At 38.7% G+C, this 20,199-nt stretch overlaps 1 protein-coding gene across 2 annotated transcripts in view; it reads right to left on the bottom strand.

Annotated features, from left to right (window-relative positions):
* LOC113057750 (phospholipid-transporting ATPase 11C-like) overlaps window positions 1-20,199 on the bottom strand; it is a 54,221-nt gene that overhangs the window by 14,305 nt on the left and 19,717 nt on the right. For both annotated transcript variants that reach the window (XM_026225252.1, XM_026225251.1), the window contains exons 2-16: window positions 17,362-17,481; window positions 14,532-14,621; window positions 9,297-9,377; window positions 8,625-8,732; window positions 5,523-5,651; window positions 5,173-5,261; window positions 4,425-4,487; window positions 3,991-4,055; window positions 3,818-3,899; window positions 3,227-3,377; window positions 2,769-2,966; window positions 1,977-2,129; window positions 732-916; window positions 580-651; window positions 394-467 (exon numbers count right to left, since the gene is read on the bottom strand). In XM_026225252.1, coding sequence (XP_026081037.1) covers window positions 394-467; window positions 580-651; window positions 732-916; window positions 1,977-2,129; window positions 2,769-2,966; window positions 3,227-3,377; window positions 3,818-3,899; window positions 3,991-4,055; window positions 4,425-4,487; window positions 5,173-5,261; window positions 5,523-5,651; window positions 8,625-8,732; window positions 9,297-9,377; window positions 14,532-14,621; window positions 17,362-17,481 — 1,660 coding nt within the window. The remainder of the gene's footprint in view (window positions 1-393; window positions 468-579; window positions 652-731; window positions 917-1,976; window positions 2,130-2,768; window positions 2,967-3,226; window positions 3,378-3,817; window positions 3,900-3,990; window positions 4,056-4,424; window positions 4,488-5,172; window positions 5,262-5,522; window positions 5,652-8,624; window positions 8,733-9,296; window positions 9,378-14,531; window positions 14,622-17,361; window positions 17,482-20,199) is intronic.

Here is a 20,199-nt window from a genome sequence, read left to right as displayed (position 1 = left end):
GGGTTGCTAAGTGGCTGCTGTGTGCAGAGTGGTACTGACTGCAAGTATAAATTATTAAATGTTTTACTTCCCAACTATTCATTCTGAAGTGAAAAACATGCAGCATTTTAAGCTTAACAAAGATACATGACCCACAACAAAAATACTAAATATCATAGGTGTCAAAAAAAAAAAAGAATAATATAAAAAGCAAATCTGTAATTGGATCCCTGCTTCAATGCAAACCTATGGCATTATCTTCCAAGTCTCAGTGCTAAAAAGGTCATACCCCCTTCACATGGTTTGTGATGCATTACAAATTATGCACATGTTATTTGTATATTCAAGTCTACAACCCTGAGTATGAGTAATAGCAAAAGTCATAGCAAGCATCACTAATGATCTCCAGCTCACCTGAATTGTTCTGCACGATGACGCTCATTCTTCGCCTAACTGGGTCAAAGTTTAGGACATGGAGCAACTTGTATCTGAAACGTTAGAAACATCTTATGTATATCCTAAATTGAAACATTTGAAAACATCTAGGGGTGTAAGTAATAATGCACCATATTAGCAATAATTTCAAGGGTCATAACTCACTCCTCTATATCATTTTGCCTGTTCTTTATCTTCATACACTTGCTCTCTAAACCAAGGAAGGTGAAGCCGTATCTGAAGAGGAGAGAAGCAATGCCAGTAAGAGCCTACAGTGGTTATTATCAGACCAAAAAAGAAACATATCATTATCTTACTTCATGGCTCCTTTCACCAGTGCGATCTCATCAGGAGAGGATGCGATGAAGCCTGTTTCCTGCTCCGGCTGGGGCAGTAACCCATCCATCCCATCAACTTCGTCCACAAGTACTTCTGATCCAGCCTCCTTCACCTGCACCGTGTGACACAGACACAAGGCCCGCAGGAACAACTCCTCTTTCTCCTGAGAAATAGAAATACAGAGGCATGCAAAATGACACATGCTAAAAACACATCCATATTTGTGAGAATTACAGTTAATAATAAAAAAATACAAATATTATATGAACCCTATTAAACTAGTTGAAAATTAGAAAATGTTTTGCAACTAACTGAAATTAAAAAAAATGTTTTGGGTGAAGAACTCAAATGACAAATAAACATAAACTGAAAACGAAAGAAAACAGCAAAATTACTCAAACTTTAAAATTAAAATGACAACTTAATTATAATAAAACTTATTAAAAATGTTAATAAAGACTACAATAGTATATTAATAATCCTAATATAACACTGGTGGATATTAGTGACTTTAATAAAAAAAAATATATTTAAATGAATCCCAATTGAGAAATACTTGATTACACCATTTTATTCAATTTGTTAATATGTATGTATAAAGTAATAACATTATATTATTTATTATATCATTACATCATATATTCATAATACATCTTTATTTAGATGTAATTAGTACAATACCGTATTAGTTTATCAAAACTAATTAATAAAATTTCAATGGTATCAGCATTGATTACTAACATTTTGGTATTATGACAACCTTAGTATACAGATAATGAGCACTACACACTAACAAGGGCCCTTACAAAAAAAAGAGCTCACAAAGGACTGCCGCTTTATGATGAATAGAAAAAAGAAATATATATATATATATATATATATATATATATATATATATATATATATATATATATATATATATATATATATATATATATATATATATATATATATACACACACACACACACACACACACACACACACACACACACACACACACACACACACACACACACATAACCTTAGTCCTTCATAGCTTGCCAGCACAAACATTAGACATTTACTGCTTTTGTGTTTATATCGCAGCCTCAGAGGATTTATAATTCAAGAGGTCTGCAGTCAGTTTACATATTGAGGTCTACACATCCAGCAACACAATCCGTAGATTGTAAAATCAATCCCATGTGAGGTCCTTTGGGTCTCAGAATGAGTATAACTCACCTGTCCAGCATTCTGCTGCTGGTTATTCACAGGCCCATCCACCTCGCTCAGGGTGTCTCTGTATCTGTACTGGAAGCCGTCTATACAGCATTCAATGAACTCCATGTTGTTCTGGGTCAGCGTGCCGGTCTTGTCTGTAAATACATATTCCACCTGCAGGGCGCAGACAAATGTTGACCTTAACGACTATAAACCCAGGCAATAAAGCACATTACTCCGGCCCAAATTACCGGAGTTCCGACGATAAGGACGGACAATTAATTTGCGACAAAACCAGTCTGCTTGCATAAATCAGTTTAACGAAGCATGGCCTGTAATTTAGAGTAATCATCTGCATAACCAGCCAAGGGTGATCTATGACCTCACTGCCCATGGAAGAGCCAGGGACAGTTCAGATTATATTTATCAGAAATCATTTGACCATTCGGAATGAAACACATTTTATTCTACTGTGTATATAATTACAAAGAGCTAAAAAGTCATATTTGAGCTGAGGTTTGAACAAATGGCGTTTTTCCACTGCATGGTATGGCTCGGTACGACTCACTTTTTGAGGGTTATCCACTGTGTAATGTGTAGTTTTTTTAGTACCACCTTGGTTGAGGTTCGTCACTGGATTTGTGATGTGAGAAACCAAGGCAGCGCAACTATAACAATACATTTATAACCCCAAACACTTTGAAGTGGTACTAAACTGCAGTGGAAAAGCAAACCAAGCCAAACTAAAAAGCGAGCCGAGTCGGGCCGGGCCTACTCATACTATGGACTGGTAAAGCGCCAAAAGGGTCTAACCTGGCCAAGTTCCTCATTGAGGTCTGAAGTGTTGACAAGAGCGCCTTCTTCAATCTCCGGGTCAAAGAAGTCTTTATCCCAAGTGATAAAGAAAGAGCCCAGGAATTTCTGCATCTCCACAGTTACATACATGGACACGGGGATTATAAAGTTGAAGAGGACCATGAAGGAGAGGAAGTCTGTAAACATCTTCAAATACTGAAACAAAGACAGAACACCTGCATTCAGTCTCTTTAAAGACACAATATCATGGCTGGAGCAGCAAAGAAACCGAGATTAAGCATAAACCTAATCCCTAATTATGATTTATTAAATTTGATCTGTGTAAGAGCTGGCCACAGCCACCAGAGACCAGATTAACGCTAAATTTATATTGCATCAAGAATGTCTGATGATATAGGAGGAACTGCTAATTGATTCATGTAATCATATTCGAATCGGTCAGACAGACTACTCACCATATTAGTGTCTTTCTCCTTCTGAGTTTTCTGGTTGTACCAGGGCTCATCCTGACCTGCTTTGCTCTGCCATACATACTTTAGTGTAGTACACACAATAGCTTTACTGATGAGGATACATAGATACACCAACAGAAAAGCATTGATGGATCTGCAAAGGAGAGAAACCATACTCGTGATCATATGCACTTATTCACATTAAGTACATATATAAAATCACATAAACACACCAACACTGAAGTTGCTCTGATTTAGTACACTTTACTTTTATTTTTTTACTATTTATTTTTATTATGTATAGATTATCAATATGATTATATGGGAAAAAATAAAATATAATTATTATAGATTACTAGTTATATGATCTTTGGTAGACATTAATAATTTAATTTAATTGTGATTCATAACATCTTGATTTATTTGATTTTGATATTAATTCAGGAAGATTCATGTGGAGATACAATATTTTTACATCCACCCAAAAAACAGATCCATCTTGTTACCTGAAATCAATATCGAATCATTCAAATGAACACTGCTAATAATCCAAAAATCTATATTTCAACCTGACTGCACTCGTCACTGGCTTACTTTTCCACAGCTGATCGTTTCTGAGATTTGCCCTGGTAGTTGAGTGCCATCTTCGTCTCCATGCCCGTGTATACTGAGACACCTTTAAAAGAAAAAGCAATGAAGAGTGATTCGGGTGAATATAATTCCCCGTCATCATAAAATTCCTCTAATTAAAACGAGCCAGAGCCTACCGTAAATCTTCTTGGTGTTTTTCAATGTAGCACCTTTTAGGAGAAGGTTCTCTGGGCCCAAAGATCTAAATTAAAGCATAAAAACAAACAATTATGTCAATAGAGACACATCCTGGCATCCAAACCCATGTTAAAGTGGCTCCTAATGAGCAGCATTGCTGGAAATATATAGGCTGGTTTGGCCTGGCCCGCTCTCGTGAAGGACACGGCGTACAGCCTCAGAAAATCATTTCAAACAGTCCGGTGACAAATGGAAGAGTGTGTGCAGGGCTTGAGAAGCTGCCAGGCCGGCTTTACTTTAATGCTGCCATGGCGTTACGGGTCGATGGAATAATGATCAGAGGCTAATGCAAGAGGAAAAGACAGAGCTGGAGTGACTAGGAGGTACTGTGGGATATAGTGGGCCCATGGGAATGGACCAAAGACAGTCTCACCTTACTACTAGCTCCTGCTCCTGCTCCTGCTCCTGCTGGTAAATGTGCATTCGACCCACAAACCTGCAAGAGAGCAAACAAGCTTCAGTCAAGCACGTACGCACTCATATGTGTCCTCTCAACCACAAACCCACATGGAAAAAAGGCTGACGTCCCATGAATGCAATCAGAGTACTTGATGAGGTCATCCTGAAAACATTCAGTAGAGGCAAAGAACTGATGCACATGCATTAGTGTTTGATTCATTTTATAGAGTCTCCTTCCCCATTTAAGAGGCCTGATGATAATATCTGTATTCCAGTACAGTACTCCATGTAAATGAGCCGTGTACGAAATGAGCCAATTACAGGGAAGATGCTCATTGGTGATGACCCAACAGTCTGGCATATTGGCAAAAGCCCTCTGAAGTTTTTTTTTTAACAGACTGAACTTTAGCAGGTGACATCTGGTGCTCTAGAAATCAGAAATGCAAATGTTCTTCTGCCTAAAGAGGCTTTAACGAGATGTGGTTAGTAAAAGGGGGCGCTGATGAGTTAAACTGCTCTTACAGTCGTAGGCCATGGACCGACTCTCTAAATTGTGTGTGTTTCGAGGTCTGTTTGCTCTTATACTCAAACAGAAAGGCTAGATAGTGTCTGATTTTTCCATGGAATCACACCAGTAGCTGCTGATCCGAAATCAAACAACCTACAGAGATGAGATCAAGGGATTTGGGTTAGGTTTGTGTTTGTGTTAGAGGAGTTTGTACTTGTAGAGGTCAGGCTGGGGTTGTTCACACTCGATGGTGGCAGTAAGAGCCTGTAGATCCTTCTCAGTGTCTGACACCGTGTAGTGTGTCTGCAGGAAAGACAGGCAAATTAGTATTCCAGGTCATGTTGTACACACGAATACAGACGGATGGAAGTGGGAGAAAGATGAGGAGCAGAAATATGATTTGATAAGATCTGGGCCACCTATTTAAAGAGTTTGGCTAAAGGAGACTAAAGGAATGATATATGAATCCGTATCTCATATTCTGTTTATACTTGTGCAGAAGTGGTAACAAACAGAAAGACAGCAGAAATTATAAGAGATTGAATGTGAGGTGCGTAAGCTCACTTTGTGGTTGGATTCTCCATCCAAGCTGGCTGTGGTGACAAAACAAGTGCCGTCTTCCCGACTGGACTCCAACAGAATTAGGTCACAGGGAAAGGTCTCGTCTTCCACCACTTCAACCACATCACCCACCTGACCAAAAACACACTGACATTAACACACGACTCAAGTCTTACACACGACCAAAGAGCAGCGCTTCTCAATTGCTGGGTCGCAGGTCTATTCAGATTCAAAATACAGTGCTAAGTGCAAAAATGTTCATATAAATCATTTTAAAGTAAAATATAATGAAAAAACTAAACAAAAAAGAAGTCACATCCACATGAATCTCTTGTTTTAAACAACTTCTGTCACATGATCCTTTAGAAATCATTCTAACATGCTGATTTGCTGATCAAAATTTATTATTATCATCATCATCATCATCATCATCAATGCTGAAAGCAGGTGTGCTGCTTAATATTTGTTCGTGGAAAGAATGATAAATTTTTTCAGGATTCTTTGATGAAAAATTCAAAGGAACAGCATATTTAAAATATAAATGATTTGTTTTATTACATTATAAATGCCTGTACTGTCACTTCTGATCAATTTAATGCATCCTTCCTGAAAAAAAGAAATAATGCCGCTCCATTTGAAAGCAGGTGATGGCAATTTAGCGCTAATCATGGAACCAGATTTACTGACTAGATGCGCATGATCATATCATTAGATATATCGCCCAGCCCTAACATTTATGTGTGTATGTGTGTGTGTGTGACCCATGACCACAAAACCAGTCTTGGTCACCACTCGCTGGTGTATATTTTTAACAATACCAAAAAAAACATTGTATGAGTCAAAATAATATTTTTCTTTTATGACAAAAATCATTATGATATTAAGTAAAGATCATGAAGATATTTTGTAAATTTCCTACCGTAAATATATCAAAACATAATTTTTTATAAGTAATATGCATTGCTAAGAATTCATTTGGACGATTTTAAAGCCGATTTTTTTAGTATTTAGATTTTTTTGCACCCAGATTCCATTCAGATTAAATCTCTTACTGACCTTTTGAATGGTAGTGTATGGTTATAAAAGTGGTTATCGGCAAAAACACAAATAGTTGACATCCAGCTAGCCGTATTGGCAAACTCTTCCAAACCTCTGTGACCTAAACTGTTTTATAGTCTACAACACATTTGTTCCATCCCGGCTGTAAACGCCCCTAGTGGGCATACTTGTCAAAACGTGAAGTACGGCAACTTGCCAACACCCTGATCCCACGGTGCTGGTTAACCCTCTGGAGTCTAAGGGTATTTTTGGGGCCTTGAGAAGTTTTGTCATGCCCTGACATTTGTGCTTTTTTCAGTTTATTATAAATATCCAAATGGGTAAAGTCTAATATCACTGTAATCAGCACAAACTAGGCTACAATAATATGTGAAAGGCATGCATGTACATGATTGTATTTTTGAGAAAAAAAATGTTATGCATGGTTAGTGAAAAACTAAAAATTTTAAATCACTTGAATAAGGCAATAAAACACATACATAAAATTGGTTGCCGGAAAAGTTGAGAACTGGAGCTTGTAGCCTAGAATTTTTCTTTCTGAATGATGTGAAAATCATCTTGTTTACTCATTCACAGAAAACAATATATTGATTTAAATTTTCTAAGACACTTTTTGTTGGTAAAAGTCATATGCGAGTAGGCGTCAACTATCATGAATATCATTGTGATTTACACCTGAGAAGACAAAGGCCTGCATAATGAGCTGCATAATGAGCCTCTCAGTCAGCTGTGCCACTGAGGGAGGAGTTACAAGAAAGAATTTGAGAACAAAATAAAAGTATATAATTTTATGTTTGTAGTTTATTAAGAATATATTTAATTATCCCACAACATAATTTAATATCCACTTGGGGGAGCAGTTAAACAGTTTATTAGGAACAATCAAAGCTTACTTTCAAACAAATTTTTTGGCATCCTTACTTCAGTCACACAATCCTTCAGAAATCCTTTTAACAATCTTATTTTCTACCAAATAAACCCCATTTATTATCATCATCATTATTATTATTATTATTATTAATGTTGAAAAGAGCTGATAATATTTTTCAGGTTTTTTTAGGGGTAATAAATCGAAAGAACTGCATTGTTTTTACATTTGTTAGAGTTATCTCTATTTGTCACATTTATATTATTTACATCAAGCTTTTGAATGGTATAGTATTGTATACTGTTATTGAAACTTCCTAATGTTCCACTTGATTATACGTTTAGTCAGGAATTATAGTTTGGAAAAAGTCTTTGGAAAAAGTCTAACTAGTAAAATGTTTACACGTTATGTGAAAACTAGTACAAATAAATAAAAAGAGACTTACTCATGTTTATGATCTCTGCTGAATAAAGTGCTTCATTCTTTTTTCTGAGGAAATCCATTTCTCAAATCCTCAACCACACCACATCTTTTTGGGGTGAATTATGTCTTAGTCCTCTCATCGCGAAGCAAACAGTAAAATAAAATAAAAACTTGAAGAACAGTCTCGCTGCTTTTTCTTCTGTGTGGGCGTATTCAAGCCGCGCGCTTCAGTTTGAATCTGAATAGAGCGTTCAGCGCGGGGGCGTGGTCACATTAGATATAATGAGCGGAGATATGAAAAACAGACATTGCGTTGTTTTCATATGGATTACTTTATCTCAGAATATTTGTTTTCGGCAGCACTTGTTTAGTTTAAAAGTAGACATTCCAGGCTTTCTATAGATATCTCTCTCATGTCTCTTCTTTGAGTATTCACGGAGTTACAGTTCATTTTAATGAAATGTTTGTACATGACGATCAGCGGAGACAAAGACTGTAGACAGCGCACCTTGTTTGTTATCTTTATTTTATAAGTGCACAAAGGTTTTTTGTTATTATGTCTGTATCCAAAAAAAACTAGACCCTTTACAGATTCGATTGATGTATTGCTCTTATCTGTACGATTAAAACTGAAAGTGTAATTTAAGTTCTTTTCGGGGTTATCAGGAGAAAATGACTCAAAACGCATATATGCGTTAACCGACTCGAAAGGGTTAAATGAGAGACCTGGCAAGGGTGCAGCAACTAAAAGGTACCTTGATCTTCTCACTTTCCTTCCTCACCGACCGGCCGTCCTCTAACACTGTCACCAGGTACTTATTCACCTCTTTGTCTGCTTTATGCCGCAGCCAGTCCTCATAACCCTGAGGAGAGAGACCGAGATTGTGAGCGAACAGTATGCTTGTGTATAAGAAAACTGCAGCAGGAGGACTGAGACAGTCTAATACACTTCATACATGCAGAAATAAAACAGTTCTCTGAAAATTACACATGTAATTGTTTCCATCACATACAGTAAGCCTGTATTAATAATGGAAACTGTGCACATGAGCTAAGGGAGTCGAGTCGTTTGAAGTCAAAGCTGGCTGGGGTCACATTGTTCCCTAGGCTCTTATTTCAAAGCCCAATTAAGGCCTGAGCCCCTCTCAATGTGAGGCCACAGATATCCGGAAGGAAGTCCACCTTTCATTGTGATTTTCAAAAAAGGCTCGCTGCAGGCGGGTGAAAAAAGCTGATCCTAAAACAATACATCTAAAGCTGCAGGAAGACCACTGTGTTGTGACAAGCCCCCCTGATTCAATTGTTTTGTGTGTGAGAGATGGAGTCCAGGGTCAGCCGGACTCTCGGCTGGGGTCAGCATTATTTAAACAGCGACATATAGCTATAAAATATCATGTGCTTTAGTGAAAATGGAGAGATGGACAAACCTGTTTGATGGCTGTCACTGTGATGACAAAAAACAGAGGTAAACCACTGGTCACGGGGCTGGTCGGGGTATCAACAATCACCTATAAGCGGAGACACACACTTTTTAACAGAGCTGATGCAAAATTGCATTTATTTGGGATTTAAACATCCACCTGTTAGTAATGCTACCATTAAAGGCAGATGAAATTCTAGTTACCGGTTACCTACTATTCCTTTGGGTGTACTTATATAAACAATATTTTGTAGACAGTTGCATCATGTCCCTTCCTGTTGAGTATCATGCAAAAACAATTCTGGTTTTACATGTTCATGACAGGAGTTGAAAACTAGGAACTTTGCACAGGCAGGTTGGTAGGAGATTGCGTCAGACTGTTCCCACACAACACTGCCATTCAAACGTATGGGAGCATAAGATTTGTTTTGAGGAACCTTAACTAATTTATTCACCAAAGATGCATTATATTTGTCAAAAGTAACAATAAAGAATTTTCCGTTATTACAAAAAAAAAAAAAAAAATTGTAAATTAGTGATTGAAAATGAAATTAATTCTGCTTTTGAGCTTTCTATTCATTAAAGAATCTGAAAAAAAAAATCAAGATAATATGAAATCAGCATACTAGAACGATTCTGAAGCATCATGTGAAACTGAAGACTGGAGTAATGATGCTAAAAATTCAGCTTCGCTAATAACAGAAATAAATTACATTCTAAAATATATTCAAACAGTTATTTAAATTAAAATTAGTTTTGATTAAATAAATGTAGCCTTTGTGGAAATACTGTGATGAGAGACTTCTTGAACAACATATATATTTTTTTAATCTTACCAACACCAAACTTTTGAACTGTTCTGTATAATGTGCAAAATCTTGTGACTATACTTTTAAAATGATGTAAATGTAAATATATAATTCTGTAAATTAAGGCTATTCAAACAATACAGATTCTAGACAATATATCCAAGCTGATAATTAATTTCCTGCTATGGTTGATAACCAAATATGGCCGATATATTTAAATTCTACAATTTTGACTAAATTAATTAAACATACAGCATCAAAAACAGATATTCATTTTGAGATTTGCTCTCTGCTAATCAAAAGTATGTCACAGCCGCTGCCCAGAGAGGCTCACTTGTATTAAACTCAAAATAATAATTTACCTCAAAGGTTTGTTTATGTAAAACTGTACACTATAAAACCAACACATTTTCAAAATGGTAATCGTGAAAAATTATGGACCTAATTTTTTTAAAACTTAGCTATAAATGTTCTAGAGCAGACAGATAACTGTCAGTAGTTTAATAATGCAGCTGGACATGAAAAACATATCACGTCATAACCACGACCGCTTGAGTTCAACCAAGATCCAATTGCTGGAAACGGTAAACACCAGTTTAACAAGCGAGAGTGCACAAACTCTTTCAGGAAACCGGACCTCTTTCACAACCACTTGGTGTTATTAATACTTGCTCTATGTTTGTGTTTATGTCAAAAAAAAAACAATTGGGTAAGTTACGAAGTCAAGTTCACAGAGATGTGAACATTTTGTGCGTCTTACGAGCCACAGCGCACACAAGACACACTGCGTCTTCCTCTTACACCATGCAGGGCCCGTCTAAAAGAGGCCAGCGCGAAAACCACATGCCACAGTGAGAAACAACATCTTCACTGCAGAAAATGGCTCAAACACAAAGATGCCGTGTCGGTGCCAAAATTCCTGTGGGGAGAGACTGTAAAGCCGGCGGGACTTCAAAAGGTGAAAGCCCATCTCAGACCAGCAGCACTCCAGCTCAAGAGCTAATAATCCCCATCATCCTGATCACACACACACACACACACACACACACACACACACTCAACACACAAACACTAAAAAATGCTTTCAGCCCTTACACAGTCTAAGAGCCCATCTGTAACATCCACACACACACACACACACAGTACTTCACTTTCGGACTGAACCATTAGACGACATCTGAAGCGCTCTGTGATTCGGCCGATCATGCAACCTCCCCCTCCTCGTGTCACACACAGTTACTTAACAGCCACAAGTTACAGCTCGCAGGCCAACCCTAATGCACTCAGGCATCTTTAAATCCTGCCCCACAGCTTACGCTAAAACAACACGCTGCAGCACTGTGAGAAACGAGCGGCGTTTGTGTGCACGCGTGTTCACAGGAGCATAGTGGCATATCAAGTGTTAAAATACCTCTCAGTTACCAGGTGTCTGCTAACAGCTGTTTAGTGGCATTGCTGTCAGGAACAGAAAGAGGAAGAGAAGAAAGAGGGCTTTTCTTGCTAATTTGCAACACCTTCAGGAGAAGCAACAATAGAAGGGTAGTTAAATCATGAATGGAAATTCTCTCTTTCCCTCTCATTCAAAAACATGTATGACTTTCTTTTTGCAGAACAAAAAAAGACATCTGAGAAAAGCCTTATTTTCCGTCATTACCATGAAGGCTAGTTGAACAAAATGCAGATGAATAGCACCCCTGTTTCCCATGTGGCAGGTGTGTTTCTCCTCTCTCTCTTCTTTCTCTCTGAGACTGGCCCTTTTCCACGAGAGCCAGGGCTGAGTCTGGGATTCAGTCAGTAGAAAGCGCTCTAATGCGGCCCCACAAATCGCCGAGAACAGTCTGTCCTACGGTACGCTTTTCTTCGCTTTCTGTTTTAATAAACACACACATATAGGCGTGCAATGGGAGTCTATTCCCCTGGATCACTCTGTAACCGACAGCACCACTGATACAGTTCATCAGCGACTGTAATGAAATACAGTCACTACTCTGATGAAGTGTTGCCCCTTCGATGCGTTTACGCTCACACAAAACACCCCCACCCATCACTGCCAGACCCACCTCGCTAGTTCCACCTCGTAGACGCAAAACACCATCCATTTAACCGCCGCCTCAAGGGAACCAATTCCCAAAGCTAGTGCTGAACACATCAGTTTACGTCGAAACACCTTACAGAGGCAGACACACAACATGTGAGTTACTTAAAACCAACACAGGCCTTAGTTCTAGTTCTGAGATTAGACTGCTTAATTTAAAAAATATATATATATATATTTTAGTAGTGTAATAATTTATATAAACACTACAAATTTCTGTAAAAAAATTAAAATAATAATTCTGTCAATGCATCATAGTGAAATTCAACTCTGAAAACAAGATTGGTGCTGATTGACAACAGTGACCTAAAAATAAATGACTTTTGATCATGATAAACTATGTGACCTATGACTGTTAAACATATAGTTCATGAAATTCATAATGTCGGTTGCTTGGTTGCTTTTTGTCCTTGACTGTAAAATGTATCTGCAGGCTTCCATCCCTGTGTGTTTGCACAGGCTAAACCAATGTTTCCTCAACTGGTGGGTGACAAGTATGTTCTGTTGGCCAGTTCTAGTTTAAGGCAGCAGGGAAAAAAACTCTAAATGCACATAATAATAAAATTAAACCAAAACCAGAGATTTTTTGTTACAGTTGCCACTACAGATGTGCCTCACAGTCTGGAATGACATTTACGGGCATCATGTTTTGCCCTGCACATGCTTTTAAATAACTAGAATTATTAATAACCAATTTAAAATGATAATTATAAACGGTTCAGAATATTTTGATAAAGAATCAATGAATCATATTGTACATGCTGTGCTTCCTTCCATCCTTCACATTAGTCCACTCTAAAATATCAGCAAAAAAAAAAAAAAAAACATTTTTTCTCTTTTCATTCTTTCTATAGCGTTAACTCAAGATTATATGCTAGTTTCCTCTTTATGGTTATGCACTTCCACTTGGCTGAACACTGACTGCCTGTTAGTACAATCCCTCATCTGTATTCACACACATACACACACACACACACACACACACACAGGTATTTAGAACATTCCAGCAGAATGTGTGTCAAAATGTGCGTGTGAGAGACCGAGATCCCCCTCAACTCCTCCCCTCCTTCTGTTCTCCTCTCCTCCCATCTCTCTGAAGGCACGCAGTGCTATTTTTAGCATACTGGTGCTTTTTATCAGTCAGTGTCTATTTGTGGCTCTACAGCATTACAGAGGGCTTCCTGGCCGCTGACGTCAGCAGTGCTATGCTGCAGAGGCGTACAGGGAAAAGGAGAGAGAGTGAGAGAAGGGGGGAGAACAAAGAAACGAGTAAAAGAGAGGTGGTGAAGAACAAAAAAAAAAAAAAAAAAAAAAGGCAGGATGAAGACATGGGGAGACATAAATGGGCGTAGACGATGTTGCTTTTGCAATGGGCCTCAGGAGACTCGCACGCATCTTTTCTGAGGCCGGTGATGTAAGCGTAGTTTTGTGTGACAGGCGCGCATGTGTGTGTCTCCCTTGTGCAGTTATTACAGTGGGCTGCATGGGGAGAGCTAGTCAGAGAGGATAAGGAGCCCCTCCAGAGAAAAGCAGGATTAGTATTGGCACACCAGAACCAGGCAAACACCTGGGGATCTCTCCATCTCTCTCTCCCCCTCTCACACACACACACACACACACACACACAGCTTTTAAGTAAGGCGGCATCTTGTTAGAACCATAATGTCATGTTAAGCACGATAATGTCAAATCTATATGTTCGATAACATTTAATTTGCATAATCTCCAATGCTTAGTTTAGAGAGACACTGGATCATGAATTAAAATCAAAAGGCTTTTTCTTTTTCTGTAAACTTCTTTTATCTATGAATTTGCTGATTTCAAAAGATGTGTCAGATGCTTTTTGTGTATTTTCAAATGACCACAAATTCATGTTTCAAACAGAGTTTGAGAGCCTTTTTGATCCATTCATTAAAAGAATTGGCTTACATTTGTGAATAAGCCAGCAAAACTGGTTAAAGATTTTATTTTTATTCCTATCACCACATTCAAGTTTGGGGTCAGTAAAAATGTTTTCAAACAAGACCATATGCTCTTCAGCAATCCACCATTACCCTTTTTTAAATACACACACTTGTCTTAACCACATCAGCTGTTTACACGTTCAACTCGCTAGTTTAACTAAGGTCGTCTTCATGTGCTTTTATGTAGCGGAGCGGAGGCTTCCCCTCTCACAGGTCCAATGACATCAAATCAGCATGGGGCAGAACCAGCCTGGCTATGAGTCACACATAAACACACTCACATCCTCACACACACACACACACACACACACACAACACAGTCTGACTCTCTGGGGATGGTAAACACTTATGACTGATCAAATGCACTCACTTACCTGCACCAAAAATATGATGAGGAAGTAAAAATTTGCAATTCTTCTAAACTGCTCGAATAGGTTCTTTGGCAGGAAGTTCCACACTGTGTACTAAGAAAGTGAGAGAACACAGCAGAAAAAAAAAATGTTAAACAGTAACAAGTAACAAAATAAAAAAAAAAAAAGTTGTCAATTACTTTATTTAAAGTTGTAAAAAAAAGAAAAAAGATTTTAAAGGGATAGCTCATCCAACAATGAAAATTGTGTCAATTTATACTCACTTCACCAAGCTATTATACTGTATGGCTTCAGAAGACTCGTAATATAGCGCACAAGTTACATGAATTAATTTTATGGTGATTTTTGTCATTTTTTAAGCTTGTCAGCTACAGTTGCGATTCACTTCCATTATATGGAAAAGCAGAATGGACCTTTTGCAAAATCACTGAATTTTTATTTTAAGTGAACTATTCCTTTACAGCAATGCGAGTGTAAATCCACAACCTGATGAGGAGGTTGTGGAGCTGGAGGAAGGATTAAATTCATTCAATATTCATCAGCTCCCGTGTTTGTGATTTTCTGGGAGAGGGAGCTGAGACGAGTTCAATAGCTCTGGAGCTCTCTGATGTGTGTGACCGGGCTGCAGCTCTCTGGGTCAGCAGGTATTACATTGATTTGGATTAGCGATTTATCGCCTTCCTTCAGTGAACACCAGAAAGGGGAACTTGCCACATGAACCGTTTGGCAGTGACCCGCTATCTATTCACCTCTCTTTTTAGAAATGGACGCGGCGTTTTGAAAATATGATCAAAGAAAGCATCTGGATTATTTTATTTTTAAAATTCACAAAAATGGATGATATTCATTGGATGATACGAATTTAAAATAAATGTTTCTCCTCTAATACACATTGGCCACAATTAACGCCCCATGATGCAATGTATATAAACAAGGCCCACGACATCAAAAATACAGCTGTATATTTCATTGTACACATGGGGTACTTTTTTATCTCCGTGTTCACCAAACCCATCTTGAGTGTTTGCTGCTAAAAAGGTCATTTTTAGTTTCATCTGACCATAGAAGCCACTCCCATTTGAAGTTCCAGTCATGTCTGATAACTGAATATGCTTTAGTTTGTTTTTGGATGAGTCAGGAGAATTTTTCTTGTAACCCTCCCAAACAACATGTGTTGATGTAGGTTCTGTTTGACAATTTTTTTAAGGTTTCCGAACCCGAGATTCAACTATTTTCTGCAATTCTCCAGCTGTGATCCTTGGAGAGTCTTTAGCCACTCTAACTCTCCTTCTCACCATGCATTAGGACAATATAGACACACGTACTCTTCCAGGCAGATTCGTTACATTTTCTGTTGATTGGAAATTCTTAATTATTGTCCTGATGGTGGAAATGGGAATTGTCACTGCTCTAGCTATTTTCTTAAAGCCACTTCACCAATTTGTGTAGCTCAATTATCTTTTGCTGCACACCAGAATATATCTTTGGTTTTTTCTCATTGTGATGGATGGTTTAAGGGAATTTGGGCTTTGTTTTCCCTCTTTATATTTCTGTGAAACAGGTAGCCATGGCTGAATAATTTCATGTTTATAATCACGCTGGAGTGCTCAAAATTGTGAATATAAAAGGGAACATACTTCAGAGATATTTTACTCATAAGAATTTCGAGGGGGGCCAATAATTGTGTCCAACAAGTATTTGAGAAAAACCTTTGAACTCCTGTTAGGAGTATAGCATTTCACACTGTTTGAATTTCAGCTATCCAATAAGCCAAATAAATGCAGACAGTGACCGGATAATGTAGGAAGGGAGATAAAGACCGAGAAAGAGACAAAAAAAATAACTGTAATGTGGACAGCTATTGCCACCTAATATACCCATCACTGCTAAATAAGGATCTCCATGGGTGAAGAAAGTGAGAGAGGGCAGTTTGGGGCATCTGCAATAAGATAAAAGGGAATGCATCATTATTTCTAACAGAGTAGATGTTATACTGAGGTAAAGTCGAGAAGCTGTGGCAGGTCTGGATCTCTTCACAAGAAAAACAGGGTCCAAGGGATACCATGGAGAAAAGGTTATGGTGAGTTAGAAGTGGGTATATGCAAAGCAGATGAATAGAGAATTGTAAACTTCTCAGTTCAGGTAATTAAAGTGTGTTAAGAGGCTCATGGCAGAGAGGAATAGATACTACAGCACAACCACAGGTCTGATAAATACTCCCTTGTTTCTTATTTCGTATCTTTAAACACTCCTCATCTATCGACTGAATGAGGAGATTCAGGAAGTCCCACAAGATTAAGGGGTGCAGAGTCAACCATCCTGAACCCTTGAGCGTTAATTGCAGCTATGTATTTATCAGCACTGCTCTGACAGGCAAATTAGCGAGTTTTGTGGGGTGGAAGCGGGTGCTAAGATTTACTGCAGTTTGCGAAGAGGCAATTATGAAAGAACCGGGAAAACAAGAAGGAAAGAAAATGGAAAGGAGTTTCTAAATTCAAGTGCAGTAGTAGGGTCCCAACAGTCTCTTCACACCTGGAGGAACAGGTGGCTGAACACCAGGGGTCGAGAGAAGCGTGTTGCAGCCGTACTCTCTACATGCGGCTGCTAATACGCTCTCGTGTGTAAACGCTGTGGTGCAGTTGCCATGGCATTAAACAACACTTGCTAATTATGAGCTAAAGAAAATTACAAACAGGCTCTTGTAGGGAACTGGAAAACCCTTAATCCTGTAAAAGTCTGATTACACTGCAGCAAGGTTAAGGAACCGCCCAGCTCTTCAGATTGATTGCTTTCAGATTTGTGATGGTGAAGTATAACAAATACTAGGAGTTACCTTGGAGGACACGATCCTGTTGTCACAGAATTTAGAGGGGATGAAGGCCTCAGTGTCCGGACATGGCCGATTTCCTACATAGATTGTCCTGCTGTCCAATCGCTTCTCATCTCCTCCACACTGCAAGGACACATGGAGAAACGGGAAAAAGGAGAGGGAGATCATTCAAATGAACCGTTAAAAGTGACACAGCAACATCAGATCGGACTGACCAACATCAAACAAGAGAACCAGTCAGGGGAACATGTTTATAAAAAAAAAAAAAAAAAAAGACAGTTTTGCTTTTCTACTTGGTTATAGTACTGTTGTATCAGCAAGGTAACTTTAGTTACAAAGGCTGTCACTGGAGTGGTACTTTTTCAAAAGGCACAACTTTTATATCCCTAAAGGGTTCATATTAGTACCTTAAAGTTACATATTAGTACCTAAAAGTAGGGCTGGGTATCGAATTTAATACTTTTTGGGCACCGAACGAAACAGCCTGTGAGATCGCAGATACACAATATTATGTTATTTAATTACTTACTTGCTTTGTTTCATAGCCAGAGAATGAACCAACAAACTAAAGGATGTTTACTTTGAGCTTTGCGGCACGTGCTTTAACACAGCTCCACATTTACTGAGAGCTGCAGCCAAGTATAACAAAGGTAAGGTGGGTCAATCCCACAAGCTGAAGTGTGATCAAGCTCCTGAGACTGGACAAGGACTGTTTATAAAAAATTTTACTAGATCGCAACATGGGGGATCAGAGGATGTATGGTCATTTTCACACAGCACTGGGAGTGTTGAGTATTGTTCTGTAAAAAACAGACGGGGAGTAGCTGGGGTGAGTATTCAGAAATATAGTCACAGAACGGAACAGTGTTTCCTGAAATGCTATTCAGCCGAGACACTGCAAACATGCTGAATCTACAGCGCCACTGCAAAAGAAACCCAATTTTTTTGTGTGTATTAATAAAGATAATAAACACACGACATGCCTTTCTTCTTGCATTATCCTGAAAAAAAAAGGATTCAGGCAGACCAGTACAGTTTGGTCATGAACAAACAAATGTTATAAGCTGTTTCTTTTAATAAATCAGTCAAAAATAAATTTTGAAGACAAATCAAAGTTGCTGAATTAAATTTAAATGACTTACTGACTAGAAGTTTGCATGAGAGAGTACTTAGTCAGATATTCATAGTTTTGTTTAACTAAATGGTACACTAGATAAAAACTAAATAAACAAGATATGTTAATATATACTGTTGTTTTGTTTAGTCTGTGCCAGAGGATTTGCAGTTGCTCGCCCCCTGTAAACAATCCCTAAGAAACACTGGAACAGGTCTGTGTGTTTCCCCTGTGGTCGAGTTCGTGACCCCAGGACATTCCTGTAGAGGGATGAGGGCAACAACTTGACTCAGAGCTATGGAAGCATAGGATTGCCAGAGGAAACGTTGTCACAAAACACACATGGTGACGGACAGCTAGGAAACCAGATCTCTGCAAGCTTTTCCTTTCACGGCCTCGGGTCAACAAACCATAGTTAGGGTGTCACAGGACTGGGCGTTTCTGCATGCAGTTACAGTGGAAGCTACGATTACTCCCCATCAGATCTGAGGATGCTCCTCTAAAACAGTTCAAAAGAACCTGCCTTTAAAGTTCTTATGTCATCTTTTTAAATATATAACTGATCAGTTGATCATACGATTAACCATGGTTAAAAAAAAAATTAATGGTTACCCAGAATTAATATAGAAAATTCTTTGTTCAGACAACAGTGTTTGAATTGGGACAACATTTGGTGGAATTCCTTAGTCTAACATGGGTTTTAGCCAATTATGTAGTAATTCACATTTGTAGAGGGTTTTCTTTTAAACAGCATATAAACGATTATGCAGAGTTCAGCCGCATCTTAAAAATGCAGCTTTTTTAGTTAGTCACTCATCAACAGCGCCATTTCTGTCTCTGAGGGTCTTGATAAAGACAGCATATGCTGTCATCACATCTCGACAGGCTTTCAGCATCACACTTCAACCCCACCCACCGCCCACTCGTTCTCCCCCCAGTGTTTCCCGGGACAGTGCGAGCAGCAGTACCTTAACTGCTGGTATGTATAATTCAGAATGCATTGAGAGAAACAATCTGAGGGTTTTAATGCAGCCACGGGCTGAGCATGTGTGTGTGTGTGTGTGTGTGTCTGTTCAACACCTCAGGTAGAGGAATGGTAGGCATCAGGCCACAGGCTAAGCGCTTTCATAACCTGTCCAGCAATGTTCAGCTCTTCACCAAACAGGACTTACAGCATGTATCAGATAACAAGCTGATCCTGTGCGCACGCCTATCTGCTTGAAATCGCTCACATCAGTGTATTCATCACCTGAAAACTCAATCACAGCGCATCAGTATGCGTTAGTGGTGCGCGATAACTCACGTCCCTCGCTCGGGGCCCTGAGGAACAAGAGGCTTGTGTGTATCTACTGCAAACTAGATGCAAATCTTCAGCATACAAGTCACTCTCATCCACATCCGCACTCTGAGTCAGAAGAGACAGCTATTTAAAACAGTCAACGACTGATTCTCCCCCTTTCATCTGTATCATCTTCTTGTCTCCCACTGGATCTGTCCTCGATTCGGCTTCTTCTGAAAACGTACATGGTGGCGTAATCTGTCAATTTTGGCTCTCCGATTGGTAAGAGCCTGGGATTACATACGTTTTTTTTTTTTTAAGCTTGACTGCTCTTCACACATCAACGTGGCATGCGGTGTGTTTCCCGGTCCCGGATGAAACAGGCTGGTCTAAATGGAGAGGGGAGGGGCAGGTGTGAGGAGAGAGGAAATGGCACAGGTTCCAGAGC

This window comes from Carassius auratus, chromosome 39 (genome assembly GCF_003368295.1).
Source record: "Carassius auratus strain Wakin chromosome 39, ASM336829v1, whole genome shotgun sequence".
Classification (NCBI taxonomy): domain Eukaryota; kingdom Metazoa; phylum Chordata; class Actinopteri; order Cypriniformes; family Cyprinidae; genus Carassius; species Carassius auratus.
Note: the sequence above shows the minus strand (reverse complement) of the source record. Positions and strands in the feature narration are given on the sequence as shown.